Here is a 21,905-nt window from a genome sequence, read left to right as displayed (position 1 = left end):
GATAGGACAGAGAGAAACAGAGAGGTGGGGAGACAAGAGGGGGAGAGAAAGATAAACACCTGCAGACCTGCTTCACTGCTTGTGAAGCAACCCACTGCAGGTGGGGAGCCAGGGGGTTGAACTGGGATCCTTACACTGGTCCTTGCACTTAGTGCCATGTGTGTTTAACCCATTGCGCTGCCACATGGCCCCCCTTTTTTTCTTCTGGTGGCATCAAGATTATCACTATGTCTGGGTGTTTTCAGTACAAAGACACTGCTCCCAGCAGTCACTATTTACCTTTTTTTTTCCTTTCATTTTATTTGGTAGGACAGAGAGAAATTGACAAAGGAAGAAGATCTAGAAGAGGGAGAGAAAAAGAGACACCTGCAGCCCTACTCCATTGCTCGTGAAGCTTCCCCCCTCGCATGTGGGTTCTGGAGGCTTGAACATGGATCTTGTCATGGTGACATGTGTGCTGAACCAACTGAGCAGATGCTGGGCTAGCATGGGGGTGTCTCTTCCCGGGTATGTACTCTCTGGGTTGGAGAGAAGGTGACCAGAGCCAGCCTGGGCTGCTACTCATTCAGCGACATGAGGGAGATGACTCAGGAACATATGGCATGAGGCAATGCAATATCTTTATTGATCAGAGACCCAAGGCTTTTAAAAGGCAAACCAGAAGTGGCAAGTCAGAAATGTAAATGGCTAGGAAAGGGGCAGAGAAAAGTAAAAAGGGGCTGGGAAGGTAGGAACTTCCTTAGCAACTGTTGAGAGGGTTTTAATGGGTAGGATTAATATTACCCTGCAGGCATGGAGGATCTCGAGGGTAGAAAGAAGATAGACCAAAGCAATGGAATGGGTGGGGATCTTTCAGGCAAAACAATGATTATGTAGATAGGCCATAGTATCAGGAATGCAGGGTGCTTTGTGAGGCTCCTCACAATTTCCCGACATCTCCCCCTTTATTTTTTATTTAATGGCCATAATATCAGGAATGCGGGGTGCTTTGTGAGACAGGGAGTCTGATAAGATGAGGCACACCTTTGGGTCACTCCTGTCCTTCCTTGCTCAAGCTCATGGTAGAGAGAGATGCACTCCTCAGGTCAAACCCTTCCAAGCTCAACCACATCCTCAAAATTTCCTGACAAGCAAGTGTATTCTTTCACTAGGCAGGATAACTCTCTGGGTCAGGCGATTATGCAAAAAGTCTTCCAGAAGCAGAGCTGTGTTCTTTCCCAAGCACCCACTTGGAGCACACAATTTCATCACATTCCAACTCATTATTTTGTCAAATTGGTGTGTACCAACAATATCTGCTACAGTATTTTTTCCCTTTTCATTTGATTCATATTCTGTTTAGAGATATTACAAAATTTCCTGTATACTCTATTTGTTATCTAATCTTCAGTCACTGATATAGCAGTCATAGACAGCTCTGGTTTGGATAAAGTCATGCTATAATGGCTGACAAAGCGATAGAGCTGTGCTAATTATTATCAGTGAGTGTTTGTAATATATTGCAAGTAAGCATTTATACACACCTCCAATGAATTATTTAGCTACCAACATATCAGTATTGGAGAACAAATTTTAATTTTATTGCATGGCTTATATTTTTGAGACTACTGTTACTGATTTTGACTCATATTTTGCTCTTGAGTTGGTTCAGTTCTTTCAAGATGACTGCTGGGATATGTCCTTTTTATCCCTTATTATTTTTTTCATAAACACCATACTCATTATTTTTTTCTCTAATTTATGATGGTAAGTTTTTCAGTTCTTATCCTGCTATTATCTGTGCTCAGCCTTTTACCTCTATGTGTCCCATTTCTCCAGAATCCTGGCACTCAGAGGTCTGAACAACTTACCTGTTCATTGTCTCTAAATTATTAATGCTAGTGGGTCCTCTCACTGCACAGAGGTGGAAAACAAATATTTATGCTTATTTTACTGAATGGATGTATATTTGTGACTATTCCTAGAGCATATTTATCCTGATGTTTTCTATCTCAATTAACATTTCGCCTGTGTTTAATTTCAGTTTCTCTTTTACATTTATAAACTTTGGCTCAGATAATGATAAACCTGGCCCACACTATCCTTAATAAATATGCTAGATTAAATTTTGCAACGTAATTTACTTTCAAACCCACTGAGTTGCCTCATCTACCTACCACTCCTGGGAAGCTTTAATCAGACTCCATCTCTCAGACTGTGGCAGCTCCTACCAAATCTCCCAGGCAACACCCTCCCTGGCAACCTGGTGTTCACAGGTGCCTGTTGCCTACAGCACGTCCAGGCAACTCTTGATTCCCTGACTGATGCACACTAGGGGATTCCACATCAAATGCTTGATAGTGAATGACACTCTTCAGTAGTTGTGTGTGGCTTCTTTCTCCTGTAAGCCTCAGGCTGCTATCCTATTCCTTGGCAAAGAGGACATATATATGAATACATATCTATATATGTACATGTGTGTATACATACATATATAGGTGTGTGCATATATAAATGTATATACATGTATTTCTCTCATCTACTATGTTCTTGGTCCAAATTTTGGTTTTGAATTCTTCCCAAACAATGATATCTCTGCCCTTGTAATCTCTAACTTGACAAATGGATAATGTACCCAAAAGCAAATGTTTAAGGAAAATGACAGTGAGCCCATCTGAATTCCAGCCTGTTCCATGTAAGTTAGAGTATATTGATGGGATAAGATTGAGAAATCCTTCTGTGTTGATAATAAATCCCTTTTTGTTTTATAACAGAACACTTGACCCTATGAACCATAAAATGTGACGGTTTGTCTTCATAGGCTAGAGGAATTAATCATGAACCATTAAGATATATTTGAAGACATGCCTTAAAAGAATATTATATGCCAATGAAGTTTATATACATTGCCAGGGTGTTACAACTACTTGGTTAATTTGTAGGCTGTTTACAGAATTCTGACTGCACAATTCTGCACTAGAGTTATTACCAAAGAGACACCTGTGCAGGCTCTGGCAGGTTCCAGTACAGCAGGACAACACTGTATCAAAAGGTCACTTCCTGTTCTTACCCATTCTATGCCTAATCCTTTGCTTTGAGAATTGTTAGTGCAGGTAACAGACTAGGGGCATGGACTGACCATTCATCAGCCATATTCAGTGGAGCATAGTTACAGAAGCCAGACCTTCTGCCTTCTACACCCCATAAAGATCTTTGGTCCGCATTCCTAGAGGGATAAAGAGCAGGGAAGCTTCCAGTGGAGGCACTGGGATGTAGAATTCCGGTGGTGGGTATCATAAGGAATTGTACTCCTCTTATCCCACAATCTTGTTGCTCATTGTTAAATCATCATTAAAGCACTCATAAAACAAATTTTAAAAAAGAAGCTAAATGGAAAATCCACATAGTCTATGAGTCCAATGTGAGAAAAAAAACAGGAACACAGAAACATGAATCAACTAGAAACTTCCTAAGAAAGGGGAGGGGATTATACCAGAAGACAAAAGAAGACTTTCTGGAGGAGCCAGGTGGTGATGCTCCTAGTTAATTATTCACATTACAGTGTGCAAGGCTGCCAGTTCAAGCCCCTGGTCCTCACCTGCAGGGGAAACGCTTCTGGAGTGGTGAAACAGGGCTGAAAGTGTCTCTCTGTCTCTCTCCCTCTCTATCTCCCCCCCCCCCCAGTTTCGCTCTGTTTCTATCTAATAATAAAAAATGAATAAATATTTTAAAAATAAAAACATATGCTTGCTTTAGTTTACTTTATTAAAAATCATTTGGGACAATAAAGCTATTATACATTTGGATAATAATGGATATATGTTTGTTAAACTCATAGAAGTGTAAGCATAAGAAGTATAAAAAGTCCTTTAATGTAAAGTATGCATCAATAGCCCCACAGAATGAGAGAGAGAGAGAGAGAGAGAGAGAGAGAGAGAGAGAGAGAAAGTATTAGAGTAAGTCAGTATAAAGTGACAAGGGAAAGCTGGACTGATGGGGTAGAATGAAAGTAGAAAGAAATATAGAAACAACAGCAACCAAAACCTGAACAAATACTTGAGGCAAATGTCATGTTTCAACTAAATTTCCTCTGTGAACACATAACTCTTGAAAATTACACAGACAGTGCTAAATGGCAGCAATTTTTATTCTGTGTCATCTCATATTCAAAAAAAGATAGAGGGCCTCAAAGCTTCTTGAGCATTACCCCATGGCATTTCAACAGAAGCTGTCTCACTGGCTTCTTAGCCCAGGGGATTCCCCTAATAGAAAAAATTATGGCAAAGATAAAAATTTAAAAATGCTGAAGACAGAGGAAGCAGTTTCTTCTATGCATCCTTTTAATTGAAATTCTGGGAAATGATGTTTTTAACAGTGTAAGACCTATTGCAAAACCATGGACTGATGGGATTATGAGTAGTTTATTGAGATATTTTCTCCTAAACAAAATTTGTTATTTTCATACATAAAAAATAAACATTCACAGATGAGCTGTGGTCATTAGGATTAAGTATGCCTACAAAATTGAACAATGTGTACTTCTAATGCTCAAGATGGGAGCCTTCTGCTTGTCCTTCTCAACAGTACTCAAGCCTGTCCTGCCCATCCCCTGTTCTCCTCAATAAACATCATCAGCTCTCCCCTCTCACTGTGCAAATACTCCTCCCCAGATGAAAACTGGCTTCCCGCCTTGGTATCTCCCACTGAACAGCTGGGGCTAGCTCCACACCCTTGGTAACGCAAACACTGTCTTTCTTGACACTGAACTTTTCAGAGCATATTTGAGATGGGCAAGCAATCCCATCTTAGACCATTTCTTCTGTTTCTTTCTTATCCTTTCCATTCCTACTTCAACACTGATTTTTACAAGCATTTATTTATATAAATAGCACCTTAGTTGGAATTCTCAAGATTAAAAAAAATTATTTTACTTGTTTTATTTCAGCGACAGAAAGAGCAGTGCTTAGCTCTAGTTTATGGTGGTGTTGGGATTGAACTTGAGTCCTCAGAATCTCAGGCATGAAAAGTCTTTTGCATAACCATTAAGTTGTCTCTCCCAGCTGAAGATATCTTTTTTTTTAATAGCTGGTAAGTTTGGTGAAATCAAAGTTTTCATTTTAACATAATTTTAGAAGCACTTTGATTAACTATTCTCCAAGTGTTTAATTTTTTAAAAAATTTTTAATATGTATTTATTTATTTCCTTTTTGTTGCCCTTGCTGTTTTTATTGTTGTTGTAGTTATTATTGATGTTATCATTGTGGGGTAGGGCAGAAAGAAATGGAGAGAGGAGGGGAAGACAGAGAGGGGGAGAGAAATATACACATGATATACACATGCTTTACTGTTCTTTTTTATATTCTGCAATCTCCTCCATCCTATAACTAGAAGAAACTCCTTAATAGAGAAAACGTTTTGGTTCATGTTCTTCCTGATGCTTCCTGCACCCTGCAAGTCTTAGTTAGCTATAGCTTACCCAGAAATACATGGTTCTCCACTTGCTTACAAGCCATCACCAGCTCAGGGATGCTACTGGATTGCTCAGTCAAGAAAGTCTACAACCTCTGAAAATCTAAATCCTAACTATAGTATTTTCAAAGTAAGCCAAGTTCCCAAATAAGTTGGTTATAATATTAATTGTCTATTGCCTTCTTAAACTCTAAGACAAGGAACCTTCCTTATTGTCTATAAAACCCTATTTCTCCCAGTCCTGGAACCTCTGGGGCTTTGCTCATTTTCCTTCACAATGAGAGGGAAGGGAATGATAGAGAGGGAGAGAGACAAAGAGACACCTGAGGCACTGCTTCACTGCAACACTGCTTCACTGCTCACAAAGCTTTCTCTTTGGAGGTGGGGATCAGAAACTCAGACACTTGGGTTTTTTCATTGGGTTTTTTATTAAGGCTAAGGAAATATCTAAAAGTGAGACAGGGAAGCAGCCAAGCTTTGTCAGCAAAGATAAGGAAAGAAAACCTCCTGTTAGTCTTGAAGACCTTGAACAGGTTGGATATACAGTAACAAGTGTATATGACTCCAAAACTCATTCTGGCTTTACTAACTAAACAACACTGCTACCTTTATCAAGATGGTTTCTTTTTTTATGCTTTAGTTAACCTTTATTATTATTATTTTTTCCTTGAAACAGGTTGATACCCTCATAATGATGTACAAAACTCACTGTCAGTGCATCCTGGATAAGGCAGTAATGGCAACTTTGAAGAGGTAAGTGCAGCTGTGGATGCTTATACTTTTCTTGTCCTAGTCTTTTATGCATTTATTTATTTTATTTGTATAAGATGGTTTATTTCTAAGAGGATAGCAGGGAATGTATAATGATGAAGAAATTCATAAGAACCAGACAGCAAGGGAGTCGGGCGGTAGCGCAGCAGGTTAAGCGCACGTGGCGCAAAGTGCAGGGACCGGCTCAAGGATCCCGGTTCGAGCCCCCGGCTCCCCACCTGCAGGGGAGTCGCTTCACAAGCGGTGAAGCAGGTCTGCAGGTGTCTGTCTTTCTCTCCCCCCTCTCTGTCTTCCCCTCCTCTCTCCATTTCTCTCTGTCCTATCCAACAATGACGACATCAACAACAATAATAGCTACAATAACAATGGAAACAACAAGGGCAACAAAAAGGAAATAAATAAATAAATATTTAAAAAAAAAACAAAGAACCAGACAGCAGTACAATATGAGGTTACTCTGCCTGTGCCTTCTTATTTATTTGTTCTCTCTCTCTCTCTCCCCAATTGTACTGAATAAACGTATTTTCATTTTGCTTTGTACTGTGGTTCATGTCTGATTTCCATCTTTTATGTTACCCAGGAAGCTCTTGACTAATCAACCCCTCCCCACTTTCCAGCACTGAAGGATTCTGATATCAGAGGTGATGGCCGTCATGGAGTCACCCGTTTTTCATCATATGCAATGACTTGTCCTCCACTCGATAACCTGCCCCTCTATTCTACACCTTCACCCAGGATAGTAACTATATGACTGTCCCATTCCCTCTAGAATTTATAGACATAGTAACCATTTACATATATGTAGTGCCATGTTTTTCTGTCTGATATTTATTTGCTTGTTCAACCAGTTCAAGAACAACCAAGAGGGTGAGAGAAATTACCCTATACCCAAAACTACTATAGTTATTGCTACTGACTGTTTCCATTGACTACAAAGACTACTTTTGAAGTTACAGTCTTCCAGTAAAAGGAAAATTCAGACTTTGTTGCCCATACATAAATTTGCATGTGTGTGTGCGCGCGCGCACACACACACATGGTGTGGGGGGGCACATTTGGGGTTTTTGATTAGATTGGGATATTAGAATATCAACTCAGTGAGTGAATCATTTCATTATACTGTCAGTTAAGATGTGTGTTTTCTTTTGTTTGTTTTATTTTGTTTTCCAGGAAGGAAGAATGTAAAGAAACTTTGGAATAGGGAGGAAAGATATAGAGGTGGGAAGGCAGAGAACACAACTAATTATATTTATACAGAATTATCACTTTGGCAACAGTGTTGTGTCTGAAGGCCTCTGAGGAGGTTGTCACAAAGAAACAATGCAGAAAAACTTCACTTTACCAAGTGAAGCAAGACAGAGGGAGAAGGACAAATACCCGAATCTCTCACTCATAGGTAATACTTAAGAAGAAAAGCAGGGAACTGGGTAAACCATTAATAAACTGCAGTCTATTTCTGCAGATCCAAGGACCCAAGAAGAGAAGGTGCAAGGGTTATGAAGAGGTAGTCCAGGGCTACAAGAACAGGACGATGACTAGTTTGGTGATGATTGGGGTGTGCAAACACCTGTGTGACGATACCCCTGTGACAACAGCCTCATCAAACTAATTCCAAGGGAAAAAATAGATCTAATTGTTACTTCGTTCTGGGAAAAGACTCTCCTTTGCAATCCTTGCTTACACATTACTTAGGTGAATGAAACTCGCACAAGTTATATAGAAATAATGATATATTTTGTGCTTTTTCAAATATGCCGTGTCCCTCTAGAAAGCCTTACGTGACTGTATAGTCATCGATCAGAAAAGGTTAGGGCAGGAGCTGTTTTTATTTTATTTTATTTTGTCATATAGTATGATGTACTTCCAAGTATCCTTAGGAAAACCACAGTTCTTATGCAATCTGCCCAAATATAAATGGTCACTTTGTGCCTGGTCTCTAGTTAAAGTGTCTAACTGGATGAACTTTGGAAAGGACATTTCATAATAGAGATTAATTTCATAATAGAGTTAATTTCCGACTTCCAAGTAAGATGTCATGCAAATGAGAAATATGAAGCCTGTGCTTGGAAGCATCTACGAACATACTTCTCCTAAACCCTCCACCTTACAGACTCAACATCTAAATTTTACCTCCATATCAAGCAGTATGAATTTCCTGTCTATTATTCATCATGCTGTCGACACTGAGCCTTGAAAATTTTAAGTAACGTATTAAACAGTACTTGATTCATGTCACTAATGAAATCTGAAACATTCTTGCTCAAACCTCTATTTCTGTATGGACTAAGGTGCCAAGGTAACCATGTGAGGGTCCAGGCTTATAGTTCAAGATTCAGGTTCTCTGTAGGTCCTGATCTTTATCATTCCTTAGCGAAGACTATTAATATTGTTGAGAATGACTTGACAGCAAAGATAGACATTACAAACTACTGAGAGAGGATCCTTTTTTTCCCTAGAAGAACAGTAGTTTTATTCACTGAATATTTTGATAAATGATCTCACTATCCTTGAATAACTGAAGGTTAGACTAATTACTTTCCAAGTAGCTACAGAAACCTAAAAATATATATTAACTCCCTTTGTCAGAGATACACAGACATGTACGTAGATCTGTACAAGAATCCATGGCTTTTAATCTGCATTTCAAGTATCCATAGGTAGTTTTCAGATTAAACCTCATCAATTACTTGACTAAAATGAATAGAACTGACTGTACTCTATTTCATCGAGGAATAAACCTCAGATAACCTCAAATCTTTCTTTAACTTGTCTTCTAATCATGCAGGTGTTGTAGGCAACTAAATGGACTTAACATTTAAATCTCTTCAAAATTCTCATGTAGAAGTCCTAACCCATAGCGTGATGTTATTAGAAAGTGATTTTGTCAGGGGCCAGGCTGTGGCACACCTGGTTGTGCGCACATAGTACTAGGAGCAGAGATCGCGGTTCGAGGTGCCACTCATCTCCTGCAGGTGAGAAGCTTCACAAGTGGTGAAGTAGATATCCAGGTCTCTCTCTCTCTCTCTCTCTCTCTATGTGTGTGTGTGTGTGTATGTATATCCTCTTGCTCTTTCAATTTCTCTCTGTCCTATCCAATAAAATGGGAAAAAATGGCCGTCAGGAGCAGTGGATTTGTAGTGCCAGCATCAAGACCCAGGGATAATCCTGGAGGAAAACAAACAAACAAACAAACAAACAAAACCCCTTAATGTGGTCCAGGAATTGGTACAGTGAATTAAACATTAAACTCTCAAGCATGAGGAGTTCAATTCCCGGAAGCATATATACCAGAGTGATGTCTGGTTCTCTCTCTCCTCCTATCATTCTCATAAATATAAATAAATAAATAAATAAATACAATCTTAAAAAACAAATAAATAAAATAAGAACTAATAAGATGCACTAGAAAGTGATTTTTGTCAAGCCCCCTGATCCCCACCTGCAGGGAGAAAGCTTCACGAGTGGTGAAGCAGGTCTGCAGGTGTCTATCTCTCTTTCTCTCTATCCCCTATCCCCTCTCAAGTACTCTGTCTCTATCTAGTAATAAATATTTTTACAAAAGTAAGTGATTTTGTCACTGAGCAAACACTGTAGACTACAACTGCAAAACTCTGATGGTCTAACCTACTGCACGCCTAAGGAGCACTCTGATATATGCACTCTGTTATTGACCAAAAATGCCATGTGACATATAGGGCGACATGACACGTTGAAAACAGCAGACTAAGACGCTAAGGGAAGATGGACTTTGGGCAGATGGTTGAGATGTTATTCTCTTTTGTTGCCCTTGTTTTATTGTTGTTGTTATTGTTGTCGTCATTGTTGGACAGGACAGTGAGAAATGGAGGAGGGGAAGACAGAGGGAGAGAGAAAGATAGACACTTGCAGACCTGCTTCCCTGAAGCGACTCCCCGGCAGGTGGGGAGCCGGGGGCTCGAACTGGGATCCTTCCTCTGGTCCTTGCACTTAACCCACTGTGCTACCACCAGACTCCCCGTAGTCATTTCTTAACTGGTGATGGCACTTGATCCTCAACTACAGGAACCAAATGAAGGATCCGTTTCATCCTGGGTCCCAGAATGAAAAATATGCTCAGCACAAGGCCACAAAGATCTATAGTCTGTGAAACTGACATTTCATAGGAGCAGGGGATAAACATTTGATTTGGTAAGACACTGAGATGTAAGAATGTTAGTCTAGTGTAAGTTAGGAAAATTCAGCTTTGTAGGTATACTGACAGAATTTTATTTTTTATTAATTATTACTATTTTCATATAGCAATAGAAGAGAGAGGGAGAAAGAGAGACAGAGAGAGAGAGACAGAGAGAGAGAGAGAGAGAGAGAGAGACCACAAAGCAAAACTTCCTTCAATGCAGTGGGGGCCTAGATAAGCAGCACACTACCCAAGTGAGCTATTTTATTGTAAGAATCTGGTAAAACAGTTGGGCAAAACACTTCACAGAGAGACCAAAATACAATAGATTTGTTTCCCCTAAAATATAAATAAATCTCATTATTTTTTCCCTGTCTTGTTATTTTGAAAATCCAAATTTAGTCAAGGAGGGAATGCAAAGTAGAGGTTTGAATATGTTCAGATAAATGAAAAAGTAAATAAGTTGGTTTAATTTTAAACACCAAAATACATAAACATCCTTTTCCTCTGGCCATTTCCTGAATATAAATTACTTTGACAAAATTTTATATCATAATTTCAAAATAGCTTGCTGTGTTTTCTTTAAATACTTTCAATGCTCTGATGGAAATAAAGTATTTGAAACTCACCTTTCAGGAAGTCAACACAACAGGATAAATCTTTTAATTTAGGAGCATATATTACACACATCTATGTATGAACAACCATTGGTTTATGAAGCTAAAAAGCCAACACAGTACTGAGCGCCATCCAAAATTAGACTTTTCAAATTCCATAGACCACAAGATTACAGAGATTGTTTGATTTGAATTTAATGTGTTTTTTTTTCGATGCTACTGAGAGAGGCATGAGAAATACTTGTCTTGATCTAAATGAGCAGTGGTTCAAGTTTTCCATTTTATTCTATAGCCTTCTGACCTTAACTCTAAAAGCTTTAGAAAAATACAGCAGTAACTACAGAATTTAATCTTTGCCTTTATAAAAATTGACTTTATTTGGTCATCTCATAGCTTAGTTTTTGTTTGCAGAAAATATTATCATAAAACTATTGCTGGAATATAACTTTTCCTTGTTCTCAACATTTCATATAACATCACAGAAACAGAACAATTTGTCACATCACTAGTTATCGCTATAGCTGGAGGATAAAAAGAATCTACAATCTGCTCTTTAGTGTCCCACAGACTATTGATTTTCTAGAGGAAAGGTTTAACAGATGTAAAAACTTACTGAGTAAGTTATTATATATATATATAAAAAGTTATATATATATAAATATATAATATATATAACATATATAACAATATATATATTGTGTATATATACACAATAGAATACAACTCAGTGGTTAAAAATGATGAGGTTGTCTCCTTTGCATAAGACACTTCAGGACATTATGTTGAGTGAGATAAGCCAAAAAGAGAACTAGTATTAAGCGATCTCACTTATTAGGGGGATTTAATAAAGTAGAGAATGGGGAGGGAGAGCACAAAGTGAAACATGAATTGGAAATTGTGTATTGCACTAAAGTAAAGGACTCTGGGGACGGGAGAGGGAAGGAGGCTAGGAAGAGAACTTTTGGGGCCTGTTACATAATAATATTGTATGCATATGTCAGTGGTTGCACTGTAAAGCATTAGTGCCCTGAATTAAAACAAAACAAAACAAACAAAAGCAAAACACTGAGATAGGTAGATTCCATGATGACTGGGTCGTGCTGTACTTGGTTGAATGCACATGTTGCCATGTGCAAGGATCCAGGTTCCAGTCCTCATGCTGCAACTGCAGGGGCAAGCTTCATGAACTGTGAAGCAGTGATGCCAGTGTCTTTCTTTCTATCCCTATCTGTTCCTCCTCTCTCGTTTTCTCTCTTAACAAGTGAAATATAAGAAAAAAGCAAAAAAAGTCCGCCAGGCACAGTGGATTCATTGTGCAGGCACTGAGTCCCGGCGATAAAATAAAATAAAATGAAGCGACACACACTAGTAATTATCACAAAAGTTACTGATTTAGTAAATATATGCTATGTGCTTAGTAATATTTTATTATTGTTATTTTAAGAGACAGATTGAAAGAGGCCATCACACTGAAGCTCCCTTAACTGCAGTGGTGGCCAGACTTAAACCCGGGCTGTGCACATGGCCAAGCAACACACTATCCAAGGGAACTATTTCACCAGAACAAGAATTTATTCTCTTTTAAGCAGTAGGCTGGCACTGAAGATCCTGACACATTAACACAAATGTCTTTGTTCAGAGTCTAGAGATTCGCTAAGACACGAAGATCAGGAAGGTTTTCTTTAGTCTCAAAGAAGGACTGAAAGTGACGGGTCAATTAAAGAGACGTGTTGAGCAGCAGCGGTCAGTGAGTTCAAGGCAGGACTGGGCACAATCCCAAATCCCTTGAAGGGAACCCAGGCCAAAACCGAGGAAAAAAATAAGAAAAGGTACAAACTTAAAAATGCACTACATCATTTACTGATTCCATTGCTGCAGAATCCAATCCTCATTTTTATCTTTTTTTAAAAACTATATTTATTCCTGTATAGAGACCGCGACACTTTGAGAGAGAAGTGGGAGGTAGAGAGGAAAAGAGACAGAGAGACATCTGCAGACCTGCTTCACCACTCTGGAAGCTTTTCCCCTGGGTGGCTTTTGAACCTGGGTCCTTGTGCACCGTAATGGGAGCGCTTAAACAGGTGTGCCACCACCTGCCCCGCTCTCATTTTGATCTTTATCCAGTCACTTCCCTTTGCTCACCTGCATGGTTTGGGTCAAGTGTCCCTGTAAGACAGATTATTTCCCACTCTCTTGGGGATCTTAGACTTATTATAGGGACTGCATCACAGGTGTGGCCCGTCTGGAATCAGAAAGTTGGATTCAGGTGGTTTAGAAAGGAAAGCAAGCAGAAGTATTATTCCATTGTTCAGCAGATAAAGCAGCTGTTGACAGGGACACACAGGGTCATGCTTACTCCTCTTCACTACACCCTCAGGGGTGAACCAGCTCTAGTCTGGTCTTCACAGTTCTATATACTATGCAGTGTGGTGATGAGAGATGCCTAGTGGCATAAAGAAAGGAACAGGAAATATCAACCACTAAAGCACACACAATCGCAAATTACAAAAGTAACCCGTCTCTCAGTGCAAACGGACCACCAAATAACGTCAAACACAACATTGCTAATCATGCAATCTGTGATTCTGTGATAACTATATAAATTTATTAAGAATAACTTCTTTGCCTTTTAGGTAAAGTGGGCTGAAGGATCAGTAAAGAGATGTTATTTTAAAATATGCAGTGACACAATTTCCAATAAAGTAGGGATTCCTTATTTCTATTGGCAAGTTACTGTGCTCAAGCTAATTCCTTTGCAGAATTTTTTTGCCCTCAGAAAGAAAGTGAAGTTTGAAAAGAAAACCATGTCAGCGGCTCAAAATTTATGGTGACAGCCATTACCAGAGCCTTCTGGTGGTTCTTTTGCCACTTGCACTGTGGAGTGGCATCTTTCCTTTCCTCTAAATTAGCAAGATGACTCTCTGTGGGCTACAAACTATCACCAAGCTGAAAAATACACCTACATAGACATGTTTCAAATGCACTGCACAATCTCCATGCCAACTTTCCACATTTCAGTACACTTGGGAATCTCACACGAAGGCAGAAGTGCCACAGACAGAAGCCAACTGGTGAAAAACTACACGGAAGGAAGTTGCCCTACTGAGGTAATGCGACAGACCTCCTCAGATTTTGCAGGAGTGAGAAATAAACTTGCGTTGTGTTAATCACTAAGAATTTGAGCCATGATTTTCATTGTGTACACCTATGTTCATAGCAGCACAATTGGTAATAGCCAAAACCTAGAAGCAACCCAGGTGTCCAACAACAGATGAGTGGCTGAGCAAGTTGTGGTCTATATTCACAATGAAATACTACTCAGCTATAAAAAATGGTGATTTGACCTTCTTTACCCCATTTTGGAGGGAGCTTGAAAGAATCATGTTAAGTGAGATCAGTTAGAAACAGAAGGATGGATATGGGATGATCTCACTCATAGGCAGAAGTTGAAAAACAAGATCAGAAGGGAAAAGACAAAGCAGAGCTTGGACTGGAGTTGGTGTCTTGCACCAAAGTAAAAGACTCTGGGGTGGGGGGAGGGTTCAGGTCCTGGAACATGATGGCAGACGACCTAATGGAGGTTGTATTGTTATGTGGAAAACTGGGAAATGTTATGCATGTACAAACTACTGTATTTTACTGTTGACTGTAAACCATTAGTCCGTCAATAAATAAATTTTTAAAAAGACAGAGAGGTCAAAATAAAAAAATGAAAGAGTTCACAGCACCAAAGCATTCTTTAATTAAAACTAAAAACAAACAAAACAAAACAAAAGAACACAACAGTATCATCGTTTGTTATATAGACAACAATATAGAACAGCACCAGAAATCGGTGTAAAGAAGTTGGCATGAGGTATCAATGTATCTATGTTCTAGTATTTCCTTCCTATGTTACCACAAACTACTATGATTAAATCCTAAAATAATCTCCTGGTAGTGACAAAGACCTGATTCATGATACTGAGCAATATGAATATGAATTTGGTCTTACAGTGACAATGGGGCTTATTTTAACACAATGCATATAAATACTGTTTCCAAAAGGAAATGGCTGAACACTATCTGATAACAAGAGTTGCTTCAATGAGAGCAGGTGAGAAGATCCCAGACTCTTCTACCAGTTATAAAACATATAACAGAACGTCTTTGCTTTCCTGTTCTTGAAGAAAGCTTTGAGCCTTTAACTTACTCAGTTACTTCTTTCTCTTTATATGATCACTTTAGATAATCTACTGGAAGACAGATAGATGAACATCAAATGATACAGAGGACACAGCAAGGAATGGATCAATATGTGTGGCAATTGCTCTAAAGAACCAGGTAGCCTCACCTGAGATACAGTTAGAATTCTATGTAAGAGAAAAAAGAGGACAGAGTTGAGCAGAGAAAGGGCAGAGGCGTATTCAACAGTACTTCTAGACAGTCTCTGCAATAGTAAATGTACAGTAACAATAAAGATCAACATTTCTTCTCTTTTTAGTGTTTTAAATCTTTTTATTATCTTCATTTGTTTATTTATTGGACAGAGATAGCCAGAAATCAAGAGGGAAGGAGGTGACAGAGATGGAGAGAGACAGAGAGACACTTGCAGCACTGCTTCACCACTTGCAAAGCTTCCCTACCGTGGGTGGGTATGGAGGTTCAAAACTGGTGCACCACCACACGACCCTTAACACCACCCACCCCAGACAATACCTTTAGCCCACCTGCATGTTATCTGTTGGAGTCAGGCAAAAATTAGTAAAGTCTAGTGCCCCTTAGAATATACCTAAAGTATGAAGAAGTCAAACTCTCCCTATTTGCAGATGACATGATAGTATACATAGAGAAAACTAAAAAACACAGCAAGAAGCTTTTGGAAATCACCAGGCAATACAGTCAGGCAACAAAATTAACATACAAAAGTCAGTAGCATTCCTCTATGCAAATACTATTTTAGAAGAAGATGAAATTCACAAATCAATTCATTTTACTATAGCAACAAAAACCAATAAAATATCTAGGAGTAAACCCAACCAAATAAGTGAAAGACTTGTATACTGAGAATTATGAGTCATTAATAAAGGAAAAAGAAAAAAAAACACAAAGAAGTGGAAAGATATTCCATGTTCATGGGTTGGAAGAATTAACATCATTTTAAGATGGACTTAAAAACCGGTGTTTGCCACATAATAGTTGTTTTTACTATGTTATTATTCACGTGATCACAAGATCAAAGTCATGTAAGCTAGGGATAATGAAATCATTGCAATGTTTCAGTGACCAAATTCTATTGATAAGTGAAATTTTATACAAGATCGAAGAAACCCTTTACTAAAGTGTTCTTTTTTTTTTTCTTTTCTTTCTGTCGTTGTTGGATAGGACAGAGAGAAATGGAAATGGAGAGAGGAGGGGAAGACAGAGAGGGGGAGAGAAAGACAGACACCTGCAGACCTGCTTCACCGCCTGTGAAGTGACCCCCCTGCAGGTAGGGAGCTGGATGCTTGAACCAGGATCCTTCCGCTTTGTGCCATGTGCGCTTGATCCACTGCACTACCGCCCGACCCCCTAAAGTGTTGTTCTTAAGACAATAATAAAATGAACACCTCAAACTATTTTTTATGAGCATATGACACAGGGTAAGTGTAAATAATAATAAAAAAAAACCCTAAGATACAACTTCGTGTCTATCAGAATGCTAAATAGCTCCAGAATAATCTACCGGTGAAACTTTGGGAAAGCAGTTATACCCAAGCCTAGTTGATTGAGTGAGGATTGTTGAAACTACGCATAGGAACTTTGCCACATTCATCAAAGCACAAAATGAATTTGCTCTTGGTACTTAGGAATATATTCTTAAACTACTTGGCAAAAATACAAATGTAGAGTGGCAAGGGAATAAGATTTAATTGGCAGGCTGCAGAATTTCCAGGCCTGAACATGAGGCTCCCAATTCAAACCCTAAATCTACATGCATTAGGTGCACTGGTTTCTGGCTTCTCTCTCTTCCTCTCATAAAACTCGATTTCTGTGTAAAACAGGAGAGCTACAGATATACTATCAGAGAAGTTAAATATCTGCTCTCAGGTTACATTTAAATAGGAGATCATATACAAATTCAAGATTTTTTTTTCCCTTTAGACAACACAGTATTTCCTTGGAGCTCCAGTGGCACAATCAGTTAGCACATGGTACTTATACAGAAAACACATATTTTCTAGACCCTTCTATGGAAAAGGTCCTGCAATACAGCCTCTCTGAACTGATAGGTCTCCATACTATTTATTATTATTGTGGTTTCAAAACAACCATTCTCCAGAGAAAGAAGGACACATTGAAAGAACGCTGCCTCCAGGTTCGGAATATGGATGGCCTTGGTACATTAGCTATACTACAAAGATGGAAAGCATAAAGATCAGTGGATTTGAGTTTGAAAAGATAAGAAGTCAGGGGAGTCGGGCGGTAGCGCAGCGGGTCGAGCGCACGTGGTGCAAAGCGCAAGAACTAGCATTAGGGTCCCGGTTCGAACCCCAGACTCCCCACCTCAGGGGAGTCGCTTCACGGGCGATGAAGCAGGTCTGCAGGTGTCTTTCTTTCTCTCCCCCTCTCTGTCTTCCCCTCCTCTCTCCATTTCTCTCTCTGTCCTATCTAACAACGACAACATCAATAACAACAACAATAACAACTACAACAACAATAAAAAACAAGGGCAACAAAAGGGAAAACAAACAAACAAAAAAAAGGTAGGAAGTCAGCCTGAAGTTCAATCATTGAAGGGAAGTGAGTGAAACTGAAGGAGGGATTAGAACAACAAATTAAACAGCAAACAAACAAAATTAAACAAGCAAACAAGTCCAGAATGCTAGATATTCTACAAAGATTGACTTTGGCTCTTCAGAAGCAATGGCATAAAGAAAAACAGAATAAAACCCAGAGAGAATTGGGGGAAAATTGGCTAAAAAAGGGTTAAGACTTCAATACAGAATGTGTGGGTTCGGTAGTACACAGATCCATACCAATGTACGTATTTCAAATGATCAAGATGTCTTAATACCCGCTGGAAGCTGAGAGATGCTAAGTTTTTACTATTATTTGTAGTCTATCAATCTGTGGTGAATAACACTGTGGAAGAAAGCACCCATTTTTTTTTTCTCTGAGATGTATACTTAACCTATGCAAGAATAAAATGATTTGGTGTCTAAGGTTTTCATTAAACCGTTTCAGCCAGGGAGTCGGGCCATAGCGCAGCGGCTTAAGAGCACGTGGCGCAAAGCGCAAGGACCGGCGTAAGGATCCCGGAGCCGCTGGCTCCCCACCTGCAGGGGAGTCACTTCACAAGGTGAAGCAGGTCTGCAGGTGTCTATCTTTGTCTCCCAGTCTCTGTCTTCCCTTCCCCTCTCCATTTCTCTCTGTCCTATACAATAACTACAGCAATAAAACAACAAAGGCAACAAAAGGGAATAAATAAATATTTTAAAAAATTTCAGCCAAAATCAAACAAAAACCCACCAAATATGCAAATGTGACAATGTCTTATTTAAGCTGAGAGTTAGATGTTTAATGCTAAGTTGGCTATTCTCTCCCCTTTGGTTATGACATTTTCCTAATACAAAAATATCAAGAGAAAGATACTTGAGAATGAATTTCATATGAATTGAAATGCATAAAAATAAGCTTTATGCAAGGTCCCAGGTTCAAGTCCCTGCTCCCTACCTGCAAGGAGAAAGCTTCACAAGTGTTTAAGCAGGTCTGCAAGTATCTCTCTCTTTCCCTCTCTATCTCCCCCTTCTCTCTCAATTTCTCTTTGTCTCTATCCAATAATAACTAAATAAAATATTTTTTAAAATATGGTTTAGATTCAAGTTATTTTTGTACTTACCTAACTGAATCTAGATTCTGAGAAAAGTTATATTTTTACAGAATTATTTTATTAAGGATATGTAATAAAAATTACAGTAAATTTCTTAGCATCCTCTAAAACCCAGTATTTAAATATTTTAATCATTTCAAAATACAGATACAAGAGAGTCAGGCGGTGGCGCACAGGGTTAAGCACACATAGTACAAAGCACAAGTACTGGAATAAGGATCCTGGTTTGATCCCTCCAGCTCCCCACCTGCAAGGGGGTTGCTTTACAAGTGGTGAAGCAGGTCTGTAAATATCTCTTTCTCCCTCTGTAACTACCCTCCTTCTCAGTTTCCCTCTGTCCTATCAAAAAGGGGAAAAAAAAATCAAAGTAAAAAAAAATGGCTGCAGGAGCTGTGTATTTGTAGTGCAGGTACTGAGCCTTAGCAATAGCCCTGGAGGTAATATATATGTATAAAATACAGATACAGGTTTGAATCAATATGATAAAATGAACAGAATCAATTAATGGAATCTTCCCATTCAGACCTTAAGAAATAACCTTATACATTAACACAATAATCTTAAGATGATTTATGCTCCATCTCCAAGTTTCACAAGAAGTGTAGTAGGGCTGTAGGAGTTTCTCTTTCTTCTCTCTTTTTGCCTCCAGTTTCTCTCTATCTTATCAAATTAAAAGAAAAGAAAAAAACCAGTCCACTGGGAATGTGGATCCATCCTACAGGTACCCAGCCCCAGCAATAACCCTGGTGGCAATAAAAATACTAATGATCATTAATTTTAAATTATTAACTTATTTTAATTTGTATTGCCTCCAGGGTTATTGTTGGGATTCAGTGTGGGGACTATGAATCTACTGTTCCCATTGACTTTTTTTTTTTCTTTCAGTAGTACTTGATAGGACAGAGAGAAATTGAGAGGGGCTAGAGGAGAGAGAGGGAGAGAGAAAGATAAACACCAGCAGACCTGTTTTACTGCCTGTGAAGGATCTCCCCTGCAGGTGGGGGAGCAGGGACTCAAACCCAGGTCCTTGTGCTTGGTAACATGTGCCCTTAACTGGGTGTGCCACTGCCTGGTTAAAATAAATTTAATTTATATGTTTATCTTAATTAAATATGACTAAATATCATTAATAATGATAATGTTGGTTGAATAAAAGTGTATTTGGAAAGAGAACTATATATCTGAATCAATTTAAAATTGTAGAGGAAGTATTATCATATATTATCATATTTGATATAATGATAAACCTTTCTCTCTTACTATCAAAGAAATAATGCATTCTAGAGTGTTTTTTTTTTTTCTTATTTCTCTTACATGCTGTAAGCACTCTGCCAGCCAGATCAATATCGGTAAACAGCATTTTCAAATGATAAAATGAGTTGATAAAAATCTGCTTTTTGAGTAAAAATTTGAAATTCTTTTTCTCTTTCAACTGCTGTGTTGACATTGCAGGTTCCATAAAAGATGTTACATGCAACTGAGAAAGCCCTGTCCCCTAGGCTGCCTGCCATCTGAGGTCAAGGGCAGGTGGTCAAGGAACTTCACTGACAATATATTCCTTTATACTTTCTGACATTGTAATAAGTCAATTATTTTTCTTTTGTAGAGTTGATGATGTAAAGATGCTTTTAATTCAAAGTAAGATGATCTCAGTTTTTAAAATATTTATTTCCTTATTTATTCTCTTTTGTTGCCCTTATTGTTTTATTGTTGTAGTTATTATTGTTGTTGTCATTGTTGGATAGGACAGAGAGAAAATAGAGAGAAGAGGGGAAGACAGAGAGGGGGAGAGAAAGACACCTACAGACCTTCATCACTGCCTGTGCAGCGACTCCCCTGCAGGTGGGGAGCCAGGGACTCCAACCTGGATCCTTATCCTTGGGTTTTGCACCATGTGCACTTAACCTGCTGCGCTACCGCCTGACTCCCAGTGGTTTTTTTTTTTTTAACTCAAAGTTAATAGTATCTAAAAATTTTAGGGCAGGGGTAGATAGCATAATGGTAATGCAGAGACTCTCATGCCTGAGGCTCCAAAGCCCCAGGTTCAATTCCTTGCACCACCATAAGCCAGAGCTGAGCAGTGTTCTGGTAAAAAAAAAAAAAAAAAGAAGAAGAAGAAAGAAAAAAAATATTTATTAATTGGGAAGATATTAATAAAAATAATTTCTTTATATTAAAACTGTAGAAGAGAATATGGCTATGAGGTGACAAGCCCAGGGAAGAGTCAACGCTATTTTAATTTCCTAAAAGCAACCTTTTAATAATGTTTAAAAAAACACTTTAGTCGGTAAAGATCAGTCGATAAAGTGTTGGTGATTACTATATGCCAGGCACTGGATTAGAGCCCCAGACAGCATGCAGGGAACTGCATGGATAGAGGTGTAGTATTTTAGTGTCCTTCCCTCCTTCCTGTTCTCTCTTTCAAAAATACAGAATAAAAGTGGACTGCGAAGACCACTTAACAGTATGCTGTGTGTGAGGCTCTGAGTTCATTCTCTAGAACTGCAGACACATTTTAAAAATCAAACATAAATTTAAATAAGGCATTTTTCACATGCCCTGCTCTGTGTCAGCTTTTTTGTCCACAATATGAAGACAATACTTTCATAGTAGGAATAGCTATTCATTTTACTTAGATTCAGGTTTACAGAGGAAAAGGGTGACTTATGATCACAGTGTCAGTGGCAAGACTGATTTTTTTTTTATCAACCACCAGTTTAGAATAAAATAGGATACTATTAAGTAGAAATGGAGCTATGCTTACCTTTCAAATCCGATTTGTCGAAATGTCTTTTCCCATGTTGAACCTATAACAGAAGGGGAAAAAATAGGGCACATTAAGTATCTATGGGGAGTTTTATCCTGGTTTTGCAAACCCTATCAGATTGTTGGTTTCACATTTAAATGGGAGGGATTTGCATTCTCTCAAATGCATTATTTCAACTTCTAGTCCTCATTAAAAAGGTTAAAGCAGTCACCGTACCTTGTGGGCCATCTGTCAGACCCCTCCACACAATTTTCAGGGTATAACCACTCACTAAATGATAATAAGTTCTATCCTTGC

At 38.6% G+C, this 21,905-nt stretch overlaps 1 protein-coding gene across 9 annotated transcripts in view; it reads right to left on the bottom strand.

Annotated features, from left to right (window-relative positions):
• PIEZO2 (piezo type mechanosensitive ion channel component 2) overlaps window positions 1-21,905 on the bottom strand; it is a 414,090-nt gene that overhangs the window by 189,887 nt on the left and 202,298 nt on the right. For all 9 annotated transcript variants that reach the window (XM_060200656.1, XM_060200658.1, XM_060200657.1 and 6 more), the window contains exon 4: window positions 21,606-21,648. In XM_060200656.1, coding sequence (XP_060056639.1) covers window positions 21,606-21,648 — 43 coding nt within the window. The remainder of the gene's footprint in view (window positions 1-21,605; window positions 21,649-21,905) is intronic.

This window comes from Erinaceus europaeus, chromosome 10 (genome assembly GCF_950295315.1).
Source record: "Erinaceus europaeus chromosome 10, mEriEur2.1, whole genome shotgun sequence".
Lineage (NCBI taxonomy): Eukaryota > Metazoa > Chordata > Mammalia > Eulipotyphla > Erinaceidae > Erinaceus > Erinaceus europaeus.
The sequence above is the reverse complement of the archived record's forward strand: the minus strand, read 5'-3'. Positions and strand labels throughout refer to the sequence as shown.